At 40.3% G+C, this 15876-nt stretch overlaps 1 protein-coding gene across 1 annotated transcript; it reads left to right on the top strand.

The window, feature by feature from the left end:
* The first annotated feature begins 13700 nt into the window (after positions 1–13700).
* Positions 13701–15360, top strand: LOC133915379 (peroxidase 50-like). Its single transcript, XM_062358522.1, has 4 exons — positions 13701–14006; positions 14117–14311; positions 14460–14625; positions 14741–15360. Exons 1-4 carry the CDS (start codon positions 13794–13796, stop codon positions 15142–15144), a joined length of 978 nt encoding a protein of 325 aa, XP_062214506.1. The 5' UTR covers positions 13701–13793; the 3' UTR covers positions 15145–15360.
* Positions 15361–15876: the final 516 nt, after the last annotated feature.

The following is a 15876-nucleotide window of genomic DNA, read 5'->3' as shown; positions in this document are numbered from 1 at the left end:
GAGTAAAAGATTGTTCATCGTGTAGAAAAAGTGCGATTTACACCAGCTTTTGGAGCTAAATGTACGGCGCAAATAGGCTTTTAGACGACAGCAATAGGCCAGTGGACTTCTATTCTTTCAATGTATATACTACAAGCCGTCAACACCAGCTTTAAATCATTTTGCACCGGACAGTCCTTTATCTACCACAACACCGGCTTTCATTTCAAAGTTAGAGCTTGGCAGGTACAGCAGGGGAAGCTCCAGTATACCATTACTATGACCCAATACAAGCAGTAGAACAAGTTACTGCCATGATCTTTCAACTCAAATTGTGAGCCAGGCATATGGGGCCAGGACATGAAATGCATTAGCCGAGCGATCAAGATTTTTTTTTCTCAATGCACGCCAATTGACTAAAATTTGACTGCTTTTAGGCCGGTGATGATGGTGTAAGAAACAGTCCTGTAACATTTGGTATCCTACATGGTGTACAGTTTCTCCATAGACCATTCAGTGGGCACTATGATGCATGATTTGGGTCCAGGACTCTCTCTCTCTCTCTCTCTCTCTCTCTCTCTCTCTCTCTCTCTCTCTCTCTTCACGGGGGCCCCTGGCAGGCAAGTGGTCCAGCCATTTTCTCCTCTTTCTTGTTCAGTCCTATCCTAATTGCACCTGGAAGCTAGCATTAGTAGCAGAAGAAGGTGCTGAGCCAGAGACAAATTGTGTGTAATACAATGGGCTATAACAGCAAAAGTGCCTTTTCCATTTGAACCATCCAGCCCATCATGTCACTCACTCAACAGGCTACCTAGAGGAGTTGCCATGAGGCCATGCCTAAGCCTAAGTGCGGTTCCAAGAAAAGAAGAGTTGAAAGGAAGGGAACCACCATGTAAGAGTCAGTGAAGCTGGTAAACAATGGCTGAGGAGTAGTGGATGCTTCAGTTTTACAGGAAGCATGCTTCGTCCGATTGGTAAGTGCTACAGCCACTTTCAGAAAGATGCATAAGTATAGCTTAAACAAAACGAACCTTGCTTATGTCAGTATAATTCTTTATAACAATATGAGTCAATAAAGTTTCCCATCTCAAAAAAAAAAATCTCAGTGTAATTCCAGTAACTCGGAGTAGAATTCTAGAGTTAGAAATAGTCTTTTCAACGGCGCTGTGGAGCTGCGACGGGGGATGGCAAGCCAGGCCAGCCGACAACCGAGCACGCGCTGCCGCGAGGAAGAGGAGCAGGCGGGACCCTCCATCACGCTGGGCCTACAAGATATCACCGGCCATGGGCCCCGGCTTCCTGGGCCAGTACAGATTTTCAGAGACGTCTCGTTTGGTGCCGATTCGTGTGGCTTCCAGACGGCATCGTTCATCTCAACAAATTAATCCTCTTAAAAAAAGAAATTAATCCTCTTAAAAATCTCAATAAATGTTTTTTCGCCGCAACTTAACTAAGTATTGGAAATATCCTCATAAAACTAAATTTCGAGGAGATTGCCGGATGTCATAATCATAGGAACTAGCTCCCGTAAAAAAAAAGAACTAGCAAAGTTATTCATATTAATAGCGCAACTTAGTCTCGCTATAATATTTTATTATGATAATTTTTAATTAATTATATTTTATATTGATTCTTTATTTAGATATTTAATTTTTATAATAATTTGATTTTTTCTAAGACTATATTTGATATGGATGCTTCTTTTTTTTTACTATAACCCTAATTTCAATTATTATTATTTTTTCGACTCTTTATTTAGATATTTTGCTTTCCAAATATATGAAAATTGAAATGCTAATTTTTTATAATTTTTAATTAAAAATTTAGCTATTTATTAATCGTATTTAATATGAACTCTTTGTTTTAATTTAGATTATTAAATGTTCATAACAATGCGTGATATAGAGTTTTTTTCTCTTTTTTTTCTTCGATTAACGTGATATTTTCGTGATCTTGAGAGTGAACATGATGGCTACTTTAAACACTCAAATAATTTAACAAATCGACACAAGGATGTGCCAATTTCATTGAATATAGAAGGAGATTATGTACATGTAGGCATCTTGGGGCATAAATACAGAAAAAGGAAGAAAAGAAAGGAAATAACTGCAAGTTTTACTCTCCCAGGATTAACATCACAAGTCACCTCGCTCCGGTGATAGCCCATGCACGAGCTTCCTCTTTGATCTTCGCAAAAAAGTGAGATCGTCGACAGAGCTTTCATCTGAAAAATTATGCCATTCCGCTCCTTTCATATTTCCCATGCTATTAAAAGAATTATAGCTCTCAAGCCTTTCTTTGTTACTTCTGGGGTTGTACTCAGCACTGTCCACCACTCCTAAACTGATGCGCTTGGTGCCCAATTTGCCAGGTCGATTTGTAGATATGCTATCCAGGAGGCGATCCTTGGGTCACCAATCGGTTGGAGGTCCATATTCTATTTTGCACCACTAGACATGTGAAAAGTTTACACTTCTGTGGCGCCCAAGGCTCCCATATGAACACATTATATTTTGTCTTAGATGATCCAATGAATTGCGCCATGTATGCTGAAGTTGTGCTGTATTCCCCATGCTTTGAGAGTTTTTAGGTGATTTGGTCCTTTGTGCTGTGGTCGAGCTGCACGCTCTGTAATTTATTCCATAGGAGGACTAGTTGGTTCAGGTGAGTGACTGTGAAATTATTTTGAAAGTCAGTGTCACTAATCCAGTTGTCGTTGAGCATAGCATCTTTTAGTCTTCAGTTTTTTCTCTTTGAAATTTTGTAAATAATTGGTGCAAGATCCTTTGGTCGTTGCCCTTGCATCCACGTAGAGTGCCAAAAATGTATTGCCTGCTTATTTCCGACGGTAATGTTAAACGTTGCTGTGAAAAACAACTTGTCAATCTCATCACATGGGGTTCTCATGCCAATACACGTTTTGTCAGGCGACCTCCACCTCCATTCATGCCATAGCCAACATATACATAAGACTCTTGCAAATCTTTCCATGTCGAGGATGCCCAGCCTACCAAGGTCTATTAGACGATAGACTCTTTTCCAGTTCACTTGCATTTGCCACCCGTTAGGTCTCAATCTCCAGTCCATAGGAACACTTTCGAAGACGGTCTAGCTTTTGGATAACTTCTTTGGAACTTTTAAGGCAGTTAGATAGTACACAGGTAGTGAACATACACATGTCGTGCAGAAGAAAAAAAAAACCTATTAACTTGGATGCGGTAATGTACAAGCACGTACGTTATTCGTTCTTCAGTATTCAACGCCGTAGCACTATCCACTACCACTGACATAGAGGATCGATCCATCATGGCGACAAGCTTTGACTGCAAAAACAGTGGAAAGGAAATGGAAGGTTGACGAGCTTAAAGAAGGGATCAAGAGAAGCAAAACGGCAGAAAGTTTGTGGAAAGGGGAGAAAGCCGCTGCTGCCCACCTTGTCCTTCTTTCGCCGTAACAACCTTTGCGAGGAAACAAGTGATCACTTTGCACGTAACAGCCGGGCACGAGAGGCTCCCTCGCTTTTAGGTGCTGCGGATGAATTCAATGCGATCATTGCGCCACTCATGATGCAAAAACTAGCACAAGTGAAGCGTCTCCAACAATAGTCAAGTTGGCTAAAATTTGATCAAATTTGTAAATTTTTTATTGTCAATAGCTTATGAAATATTTAGTTTAGAAATATAAAAATGATACAAATAGAATTATCTTGAAAAATACTTTCATAATATCATATTTTTATTAGATATTATACCTATATTTTAAAAGAAAACAGTGGTCAAAGTTACCGTAAAAAGTCAAAAATATTATGTATTTTTGACCGAATAGAGTATAAGGTTGTCTACATCATTAGTAGAGGAAAAAGGTGACGAAGAGAGAAAAGTTAGCTCTTAATCTATAGATATATTATACATATGAAGTATTAAAAAATAAGATAAAAGATACATGAGGATTGATTGAGAGAGAGCACAAGTGGGTGAACTAAATAAAAATTTATTGTGTTATAGACCAATTATTGGAGAGGTTAACTATTGCACTGTCTACCTATAATGTGAAAGAAATAATAGATAGTAGCTAATTGTACTGTTGGAGACGCTCAAAACAGGTCTAAAACCACCGTTTGGTTCTCTGGTTGCTTCAACAAAACAGTGCACTGGTTTAAATTTAGATTATCGTAAGCTACACAAAGAATACATAAAATGGTTTACCCCAAAGTGGTACTTACCATTTGGACCAACGTGTACTATATGTTAATTGTATCCCGCTTTTAAAGTCCGCTTTCACTTTCGTTTCTCGTTTCGTATAAAAAGTTTAAACTAAAGATGCTACGTTTAGAACACAGAAACTTATAAACTAGCTTGAAACTATCTAGATTACTAAGATAATACTAAACCCACTATATCGAAACATTTGGAACACACGGAAAAAAACTAGAAACACTAATAGATCAGAATATTACATTAATATGTCATTACGAATTGACAATACGGTACTAACAGGCCATATTGTTAGACTGACGTACAAAACAATTGCTAGTGAGTTAGGATGCTCTGCAATTTCACGGTACTGTGGCAAAAATTTAGAATAGCAAGAACGATGAGAAGGAAGCATGCTTGGCAACAATCCAGAGGCTAAGCCTAGCCACTTAAATTCAGTGCTGAACTTTCCCCAAAAGCTCATCGGTTCAAGCAACTTAAATGACCTAATTACTTGGTTCTGTTAAACAAATCACCAAGCCTGACTTCCATGGGTTCCATCAGCAGCTTGTGACCTCATGATGCCTTGTAAAACCCTAACATTCCACTCGTGCCTTGCGCCAACGCTACCATGCTCGAGCCGTTAGGGAATCATCATGAAGATGGCCAGGAACCAGGGTAAGAATAATAATTTCTTAGTTACTGACATGTCCTTCTTTAGTGATAAACCTGATGACATGATGCTACCCTGGAACGCTTCTTTTAGTTTTCCCTTCTCCCCTCAAGGTATAGATAGTGATATTAAGAGTCTCTAATAATGCAAAGCCCAACGAGGAAATAGTTTTTTTTTTGGCACAGTTCGACTCTCTTCTTGCGAAATTGGCCATGAGCTATGAAAAAGAAGATGAGCATGGACTCGAACTTGGGTGGGCACGAGGAGGTTAACGAGTCTTCCTACCTTGAGACCATTGGCGTGGTATTTTTTTTTTCTGCACACTCGTGTTGTTTCCTTTCTTTCCAGTAAAGCACAGCAAGAGCTTCTTTCTTGACCTCAGAGTGTTCATTGGAGAGAGAGGAAAAACATTGCAAAAAAAGTGTTTTCCGAGCACAAAGAGATAAAGTTTATGCTGCTGCATGTGTTCTTGCTAGAGATGAAAACCAAAGAAATCAACCATGTATTACAAAAGTCCAAGACAAGCACTGGCATTTTATCAAATTCGGTATCATGACAAACAAACAGCAGACTGGTCAAAACCGAAAGCACATTTTAGGCCTACCAATACTTACATGCACAATCATACTCATGCAGGGTTCAAAAGGGCACACTCCACAGACCGTAAAAGCTAGCCAGCAAAAGCACCAAGTAACACTAGAAGTAAATTCTATAAGATACTGCTCAGAAAAACGCTCATGATACCTCATCCATACCATTCATCTCATGATTCAATGATTGGGCTGAAGATCAGAGAAAGGGAGTGAACACGTGTCATTACAGAAGAGATAGTTTTTTTTATCGAGTCCTATAGAATTTGCTTCCTGAAACACCGTCTTGTAGCCCTCGGCCCCTCGCAAAGGAGAAGCGCAAAGCCGGAGTGATCCATGTAGGAACTTTTTTATTCTTATATTTCTTAAATAAAGAAATTATAAAATAAGCGTATATTTTTTATATATATTTTTAAATAAAGAAATTATAAAAATAAATGTCTATTTTAAAAAATCGCACATCCAAACTACTATAGCCCGGGAGATATGAATAAAAAGAACTTGTCGCCATTGCTATAATGAGCAGTGGAGTACACTATTTTTTATTTTTAAACATGTCATCCGTTGGAAGAAATATATATTTAATTTTTTTAATTTGTCGTTCGTTAAAATGATGATAATAATATAGATATGTGAATTTTCAAAACAGACTCATATTTTTGTAATTTTTTGATTTAAAAAAAATCTCGATGCAGAGTGGAAGGGGATGGCCAGGTCCGGTGTCGATGAGGCAGATGGCCAGACCCGGTGTCGATGAGGCATTCGACCCTTATGCAGTTATGATGTTCTCCTTTGCCTGGTTGGTCACTAGGTTAGGCTATCACTTTTAGCTTGGAGATGTGATCCATGCTTCATGCTGAGTTGCTGGGCAAGTGATCATAAACATGTTAAAGTACTATATCTGTTTTTAAATAGATATTATTTTAGAGATTTTATTTTATTTTTAAATAGATGCCGTTTTAGATTTTTAAGTGATGTTTTACTTAGAGCGATTATATTAAAGGTTATTAGAAAGTGGAGTGTCAATTCAATAAATACGGTGGATTGATGGTTTATGTACTATTGATTGAATGTTGAGGAAATCAAGAGGGTTAAATATTTCATATATGAAAAAATTTATTACAATCTTATTCTTTTGTGTCGAAGACTAAAACGATATCTAAAATAGAATGGAGGTAATAATAAGGAACCAAAAGGGTCCATCTGTTTATGAGCAAGCAGTCCATGATCGAAATCTGCAATGGTAGGGGTGAGAAATGGGCTTGGTAACTGTTTCTGAAGTGTCATGCACATGTGCAAGTTTTGTATGGTTTCTTACTAGAACAAGGGTGTTGAAGTATGGGACTTGCTTGGCTGAAAGCTGTTCAAGCAGTATGCTCGTTTCTAGAATACAAATTCAGATACTGACGTTTCATGCCAACTTCAGGAATGCAGAAATTCTTTCTCCAAGACCCATTCCTCTTGACAATTGCATTCAATTCTGAATGTTAAACTACTGCAGTTTTTGTTTAAGAAGCGGAAGAGACATCTTTGCCTTGAGAGAAGTGAAAGTAAAACTGATACTTTTTAAGATATGATTACGTGAAACCGCGTATGTGTTTGTCAAACACTTCGCATATCAAGCAAAGTGGAATTTGGTTTTTGGCGAGTTTCATAGGCAATTACAAGAGCCAATTACAAATGGAAAAAGTACTCCTTCCGTTTAAGAAAGTAAGACGTATTTTATTTAAAAAAAATCAAACTCTATAAGTATTAACCAAGCAATTAGTCAAATTATATGCTTGTTTAGTATACAAAATTTATTTCAATAGATTGTATTTCAAAGTACTTTTGATATTATGTTGATTTTATAGCAATTGACAACAAATTATAAGAAAAATTAACGATCAAAGTTTATTTTTAATGATTTTTTCAAAACAATATACGCCTTACATTATTTGTTCCAAGATTTCATGCATGCCGACTTCTCTTCAAGATTTACAAATACAATTGGTGCTCGAAAACCGGCCGCCAATGGTTATCGAAAAATCGTGGTTATCGTGAAAATCAGACAAAATTCGGCGAGAATTCGAACAAATTCATTTGGTCAAAGCAAATTCAGTGAGAGTTTGGACCGAATCGACGAATCAGTAATCGTTCGGTATGAACGGTTACCGATTGCATTTAACAATTTATCAACTGATTTTAATGATTACCAACCAACAAAAATTTGAACGAATTGGTCGAAAATCGACCGCATTACAGAGGTAACCGACCGCATTGTTCGAATTTCGACGAAGTTGAAGGAAAATAAAAAAAACACAAAACAATCAGAGAAATATAGAAAAATATGGCATGATATTTGCTATGTTTTGTTTAATCAGGAAATTTTTTAGCATAACTTTTGCTATATTTTGGACATTTTCAAGGAAATAAATAGATACTAATAGAAATACGAGCATGACCATATAATTGTTTCATCGAATATATGCATATATGACATAAGTAGCACCGCAAATTAATAAATATGTCGAATTATCCATACAAAAGCTAGAAACACAATCACATGTCACCCATACTTACTAAAGTGATGATCAATGCTTAAAATATAGTTTGTATAGTATCCACACCACGTGTAACCTATGATATAAAAAAAATTAGTACAATACCATGATATGTAAATTATCATCACCTTCAGTACCACCAGCTTTTAATGGGGGACGATTAAATTCGGCTGTATTATACTCTTCAATGGATATGAGTATTATCCGTCGTGTAGATAGCAACTTTGCCTTAAACTCTGCCAAAGTTTGCCCCCATCTATATAGAAGTGGTTGGCCATTGTCCTTGCAATATGGTATAAAACTCAGGATCTTGCTACTCATAGACCCACTGAATAAAAGGCTTTAACTGAGCATTAGAGACAGGATAGTGGTACGGATACGATCTAGAACTACTCTCTATGCTATAGTTGTTGAAATAGCTCCCACTATCTTGTGGTTTATCATAGCCACCCTGTATGACATGCCTTTGTGAGGATGGGGTACCGCAGTCCTGATCCTATGTGGCATACGAAAACTTCCTCTCACAAGTGAATTGCACGGAAGCAACAACAGAGGATGGACGTGGAGGAGCATCGCCTCTCTAATCGTCATCTCTATCTGTCTTTGAGCTGCTATCATTAGACTCTTAATAAGTTGGGCTCTTTGAGGCACTATACATGCTCTCATCGTTTGTCACTTGTCTTTTGCTCGTACCCTTAATCTTATTTCTCTTCTTTGGATGCACAATTTGCTTCATCCTCTTCCCCGTGTGTGTCACCTACCACTTTGGCAGCCCATTGTACTAGTGTATGTTCCCCACTCTGCCAATCAGTTGGGTTCATTGTGTATGTAACTAGGTGAGTTGGCAGGGGTATGTCACTGTCTGTGTCCTCCTCATTAGCTCTGAGGCAGCATTTGATCTACCGCTCTCTATCCAGTTTCGGAGCGGATTGTTCTCCTTATTCAATATGAGCTTCATAAGCCACTGAAATGGATCATCATCAATAGTCGATTTGATGTCTGTATCCAAATCATTCTATATTCTTAGGTTATAGTTTACATATACCAACTTATGGAGCTTCTTATAGCTTAACCGGTTGCGAATTTTCATGTGGATAAATACAAATGTACTCTAGTTCCTCTCACACCCACTAGATGAAGCGCACTGAGACACTAGGCGCCTAGCAAACACCGTTAGTATAGGTGTAGACGAATCGAACATAGACCGCCATTGCGCTGCAAGTAGGTAAAGTGATCTAACATTTAGAGAAGTAGATAAAGTGATGTAACGGTTAGATATATCAACGCAATTTGTACCAGGTGTAATCCTGTCGTCACATGTCATCCATGAAGTGAGCAGACCAGCGAATGACTGAGACTTTATCCGATATATTTCAACCTCCTTAAGTGCTTCCGCGGCAGTACCAACATCGGTCATCCTCTTGAATGCCTCCCAGAGATCTTGGAACAAGTTTGGACTCATGCCATACATGTAGTGCATGCGGGTATTCAATGCTGCCGCTGCAAGTTGATGATCAAAGTATTAATACCATAAATATTAATATAATAAGAATTCAAGTGGTAAGAGTGTATCACCAGCATTCACGTAGGTCCTATTCGTTAGATCATACATTCTACGATCGACAATTGCTATGTACTTTTTAAAGGTATCTCTATCATTGTGATACAATGAATCGTACTCTGCTTAACAACGATATATCTCAGGATCACCTCATTCAGTATTGGGTATCTTGTCTTGATCAGCAAATCGGAGGAAGGCATACAATGGCTGAATATAATCAACAACCATTTTAAGATTGTCCCACCATGGTAAGATGGATAGGAAACCATATGCATATCTTATAATGTCAGAAACAATATAGCGAGACTACTGTAACTCATTAGATGATATCCATTGCATGAACCTATCCTTTCAGTGTAGAAAGCTTTCAAGAAATAGATAGTTTGTGCCAAACCTTGTGGCATTCTACCTCACCAACTCTCCACCAATCGCGGTCTTCATCATTTCATGGAGCTTGGAATGATTATAAAGCCATCACAATATGGACCTTGCACTTTGAATGACAATGCCGTGGTCTCTAAATTCACCAATTGATTTCAACATTAAATTTATTGTATACGCCATACAAGGTTGCCACACGATAGCAGAATACTCCCTTCTTAGAACTTGACACGCCTTCTTATAGTTGGACCCGTTATCAGTCACGATCTACATAATATTTTGTGGCTCCACATCATTGACCACCGCTCTTATCTCCTGTATAAACGAATCAACCAAATAAATATGCAACAATTATAATACTAAGTTACCAACTCAGCAAAATAATATACCTTGTTCAAATATTTGGCATCTTGATTGTAGCCAGTTGCATCTACGGACTTGTGAAAAAACATACGACCATTGTAATATAAAATAAAATTAATAATACTCATATGCGTCGGTCCAATCAACGAACCACACATGACAGTCACACCGTACTCTGGCAATTCTAGTTTCCACTTGTCAAATATCTTCTTCAATTCAATCTCGTTTTCGTCCAGTTACTTACCATCTATATCCCGACCAGTTAGAGATGTGACACCCTCTTATATTATAGAACATATGGTCATAAGTAAAAAAAAAAGAATATGACAACAATAAAATTCATTCCAAACTTTATCACTCACCCTATTTATGTGTTTCTTTCACTGCAGCAACAAAGAATGCATCGTCTGCCCTTCTACCAGGAATACTTTAAGTGTACAAAAATTTAGACCATGCCAAACCAATAGCTGCATTTGCTTTTTTTTCCCTTTGCACTCCATGACCCGATGTTAATCCTCTGCTGCATATGAGCTTTTTCTACAGCAACATTGTAATCCCTGATATTTGGTGGTGGCTCCCTGGTTGAAGATGCCCTCCTAAGCATCCTTTTAACATATTTTCTCCTCTGTCACTTTCACTACCACCTCCATGCTCGTAGGACTCACTTGTCCTCCTCCTAAACTCTTCTTCCTCCCTAGACTGAGCCATGGCACATTGCACCTGTTCGTCTTCTGTCTCCTAATTATCACTTATCAAATCTACCTAAACTCTTGCTGACTCTTGCCTCTAAAGCCTCCCCTCGGACCTTCCCTTCCTCTTATCTCTTACCTTATCCAGCTCATGCCTGAAGTAATCATGCACATCTAGAGACACCATATCACAATATATAATATTAGATTCGTGTCCTTCCAAATGTTCTTTCAACTTTGTGGCACCACCGCTTTTCTTTTTCTTATTGTAGTAATTGCACCTACACCCAGGGCCAAATTGTCCCTATGCTACCACACCACATCTCTATCCACTATCGATTACTGCAAAACAATATATATCATCCTATTAGTACTCCATAAATTCCAACGGTGAGTAAACATTGAGCCAAACTAATTACTAGGCATTGACCAACGCTATCGGATACTAAACAACCCTAACAACCTAAAAACAAATCATAACCGACACTAACTAGTTTGTATATGTTGCTAATCATGCACAAATGTCTCAAAAAATAATTAACTTCATCAAAATTAACTACCATTGCCACTAGCCCACTACAATGTATTGACCGAGCTCGACCGTTCACCGAACTTACGACCTTCTAAGCACGCATTTTGACAGAATCGAGCGAAAAATCGCTAGAGATTTAACGGTTACCAATTGAATAGAGCGGAAAATCGCTCGGTGTAAGCGCTGCCTCTGTGGTCGATAACTGCTCCTTATCGCTCAGTAACCGCTCCTTCTCGACCGAGATTTGCGCTATCTTCATCGGATTTGCACGACAGCACGATGAATCTGGACGCCCGAACGAGGAGTGTGGAGGTTTTGCTATGGAACGAAGTAAGAGACCTGAGCATGGAGGAGAGACCTCCTGCACCCTTATCCAATTGAGGTAAGCCGAAACGGGGCGTTTGCACTGTGCATTCGCCCTGTTCAGCCTTTTCTCATTTTTTGATCTTTTTTCAAACTCTCAATGTTTGAGTACATATTTTTTAAATTTTTTTTTCACAGACAATCTTAGAATTGCCTCTATTTTGTTATAGAAAATTTTCCTGATTTTTTTAATTTTTTAAAAAATCTGATTTGAATTTTTTAAATTCAAATTCGGTAACCGTTCGTATTATAAAACCGGAGCAGAGTGATAAGATCAGTTATAATGATTTTGAGTGATAAGATCAGTTATTATGATTTTTGAGTGGTAATCGTCGAATTTGTGAACCTGTTTACACCCTTTTTCAAAGCTAAGAATCAGTCAAATACTTAAAACCTGTTCATCTGGGAATCTGGGTTGCTAGTTAATTCAATGCATGATGGGCATGGCAACTTGCCAGAAAACATTGAAATCTTTTCACATGTCGTGTTGAAATATTTTAAATCCACTCACGGAGGAGCGTAATTGTCTACAGAAGTGAAATAGCCGATCTCATTTGATTTTTTTTAAGGATGTGATCAATTTGATCGAGTCAGATAATCAGTAATGCACTTTTCAACGCCGTTAACCCGTAGCGTGCCATCGTTGCCAAACAGCTGGAAATGAACCCAAATTCTTAGTTGAAAACTTCGCACGAAATAACTCCATCTGCTGAGTACTTAGCTTCCTTTTATTTTGTTTTGTTTTTGCGTTGATCAGTGTTAGGATGTAGTCATCAAACTTTAGAGCATAAATTAGAACTAACACAGTCGGAGTGTCCAATTAGGCATCCTAGAAGAACAAGTTCAGACCTTTGGCATGTCACCATTGGTCAGATATTAGCAGGCACACCTGGCGCTCTATCAAGGCACTTTAGAATCCTCTACAATCTATCCAACGCAATAATCATGACACGTAAGAGGGAACGGAGGTACCCAGGTAGGAGTAGCACTTTGGAATCATGCGCAATTTCTTCGGAAAAGATGATCCATGATTCAATTCACATATTGATCTACGAAATTTGCAAGGAAGCGTCTCGTTAAAAATCAAATGATGTGATGGAATAATGTAGATTAAACAAGTAATTCTGATATGAGATACAACAACATCATGCTTGCTAGCATAAGTGAAAAGGACATCCTTTTGACTTACACAATAAAGGCAAAGTATTGGGTTATATGAAACTTTTGAACTTGACAGAGATCTTGCTGAAAATTAAGCAATAGTATACTTAACTGTGAGTTGCGAGGGCACCAGTGAGTAGGAAACCAGCCTACAGTATAGTAGTCGACAGTAATCAGGTTGCAGTAAAAGCCAGCCTACAGTATAGCAGTCGACAGTAATCAGGTTGCAGTTGAACAATAATGCTAGATCAATCAGGAATCAGGTTGCAGTAAAAACACACAATGTTCAGTTAGTTCAACTTCTCCCATTTGACTTGAAACAGTGACAAACGTCGCCGTTCTCAATCGGTTCATGTAGGCATTTGATCTGGAAGCAACTTAACCAGTGACTCACACTTGATTCCTTACATATCAAGCAACTTGTCAGCTAGCGCGCAATATTCCTTACATGAGCTAAGCACCAAGCCCGACACTGAGCCATCTCTCTTTCAAGGAAGTTCCCCGAGCATCCATACGCATGGATCAAGAATCAGTCCTAAGAGCGGATACAGTATTGACAGCATGACATAACTCTCTGATAGTCTGATGCGCGTCGAAAATGTCAATTCTTATCGCTTTCTTCCGACTGCGTGACGAAGTCTTTTAAATCACGCTTCACACTTCATCACATCCAACCTTGAAGGCTTGAACTTCCCATGATATATACCCTCCATTTTTGCACCACCACCTAGATATATAGCTAGAACACGAACAAAAGTAACCAAGATGGCCAGGCCGTCGAGGACGGTGTTGCTGCTCGCCCTCGCCCTCGCCTCTTTTGTGCAGCTCGGCGCGGCCGACCTGATGCTGAACTACTACGCGAGCACCTGCCCCAACGTCGAGACCATCGTGCGCGGCGTGGTGCGGCAGAAGAAGGCTGCCGCGATCCGGACCACCGGCTCCACCATCCGCCTCTTCTTCCACGACTGCTTCGTCGAGGTGCAGTGCACGGCGACCGCTGTTAATTCTGCCTGCTGATTTCATCGATCGATGCTGCAGCTTGCTCGTACGGCGGTTCGGGGCGTAACGATCGATACGTGCATGCGCAGGGCTGCGACGGCTCGGTGCTGATCAAGTCGACGCCGGGCAACCCGGCCGAGAGGGACGCCTCCGACAACCTGTCCCTGGCCTTCGAAGGCTTCGACACGGTGCAGAGCGCCAAGGCCGCCGTCGAGGCCGCCTGCCCAGGCCAGGTCTCCTGCGCCGACATACTCGCCCTCGCTGCTCGTGACGCGATCGCCCTGGTATATATGCACATACGCTTATACTAGCTTTTTGCCATGCCATTATGTGTGCTGCGTGCACGTATGCCAGGCACGATACATCATCGCAGAATCACGCATGCATAACTACTCCAGTTTGCAATAATTTCTGCATTCTGCGTTGGTGCAGAGTGGCGGGCCCTTCTACCAAGTGGAGCTGGGCAGGCTGGACGGCCTGAGCTCCATCGCCAGCAGCGTGCCAGGCCAGCTGCCCGAGCCCAACCAGACCATTGACCAGCTGCTCGCAGTCTTCAGGGCACACGGGCTCAACATGTCCGACTTGGTCGCGCTCTCAGGTCAGACACACGCATCTATTTTTCTTTTCTGAACTGCAATCACTTGCACCGTGTACATGCGCTCCAGCGAAACGATCGTGTTCCATGGACTGATTAATGTGACGACGACGTGCAGCGGCGCACAGCGTGGGGCTGGCGCACTGCAGCAAGTTCGCGAAACGGCTGTACAGCTACCAGCCGGGGCAGCCGACGGACCCGACGATGAACCCCAAGTACGCGGCGTTCCTGAGGAGCAAGTGCCCCAACGGCGGGCCGGACTGGATGGTGCTCATGGACCAGTCCACTCCGGCGCAGTTCGACAACCAGTACTACCGGAACCTCCAGGACGGCGGCGGCCTGCTCGGCTCCGACGAGCTGCTCTACACCGACAACCGGACGCGCCCCATGGTGAACGCGTGGGCCAACAGCACCGATGCGTTCTACCGGGCCTTCGTCAACGCCGTCGTCAGGCTCGGCCGCGTCGGGGTCAAGTCCGGCGCGCAGGGCAACATCCGCAGTCAGTGCGACGTGTTCAACTGAAAGAACACGTCAGTGCAGTGGCGCATGTGTGTACACGAAATGTGTGTCTGTCGACATGTTCCAGAGAGGAGGAAAAATTGGTTTGGATTGTTTAGTTTCGGTGTTTTGTTTGTGCCTGTCTTTTTTAATTCGTTGCGTACGTTGAAACTGTATGATATGCACAAAAGTTGTATTAAAATTGGATACAGTGATGAAATAAAGCATTCTCCAGAATAAGTATTGGTTTAGGCATAGTACTGCCACTGTGTCGTTTTTGTAGTGTGCTAACGGAATTACCTGTAAGCCTGTAACTTGCCACAACATCAATAGTTTTGTTGTTGGTTGTTCCGGGGAAATTTTTTTAAACAATCAAATGTGTGTAAACATGCAAATAGTAAATATTATCTGTCTGATCTCATCTGAAGGTTATGGTTGATCTTACCATCCTACTAGTGGAAATATTGATTTTTTTAAAAAAGCCACCACGAGAGAACAAAATACCTCAAAATAACCCTTTCACTGGTGGGATGGTAGGATCAACCGTAACCTTCAGATAAGGATCGAACGGATGGCATTCACTATTTGCACCTCTTTTCTAGTATGCACCAAAGAAAGAAAGAATTAAAGAAAAAAACAGAGCAGTTTGGGTGATGAAGCAATGATGGATTGGTCTAAAAGCCTCATACATTCGTCCTGCGAAATCGTGCGCAGTCAACATATTCTTCGTGTTGAACCTTCCATCTTCCAAAGGAA

Source organism: Phragmites australis, chromosome 4 (genome assembly GCF_958298935.1).
Source record: "Phragmites australis chromosome 4, lpPhrAust1.1, whole genome shotgun sequence".
Lineage (NCBI taxonomy): Eukaryota > Viridiplantae > Streptophyta > Magnoliopsida > Poales > Poaceae > Phragmites > Phragmites australis.
The sequence above is the reverse complement of the archived record's forward strand: the minus strand, read 5'-3'. Positions and strand labels throughout refer to the sequence as shown.

Excerpts from the sequence above, each read along its gene's own strand:
- LOC133915379 (XM_062358522.1), top strand. The coding sequence starts at position 13,794 with ATGGCCAGGCCGTCGAGGACGGTGTTGCTGCTCGCCCTCGCCCTCGCC. Across the intron at positions 14,007-14,116 it reads TCCACGACTGCTTCGTCGAG|GGCTGCGACGGCTCGGTGCT; the intron begins GTGCAGTGCACG and ends GTGCATGCGCAG. Across the intron at positions 14,312-14,459 it reads CTCGTGACGCGATCGCCCTG|AGTGGCGGGCCCTTCTACCA; the intron begins GTATATATGCAC and ends GCGTTGGTGCAG.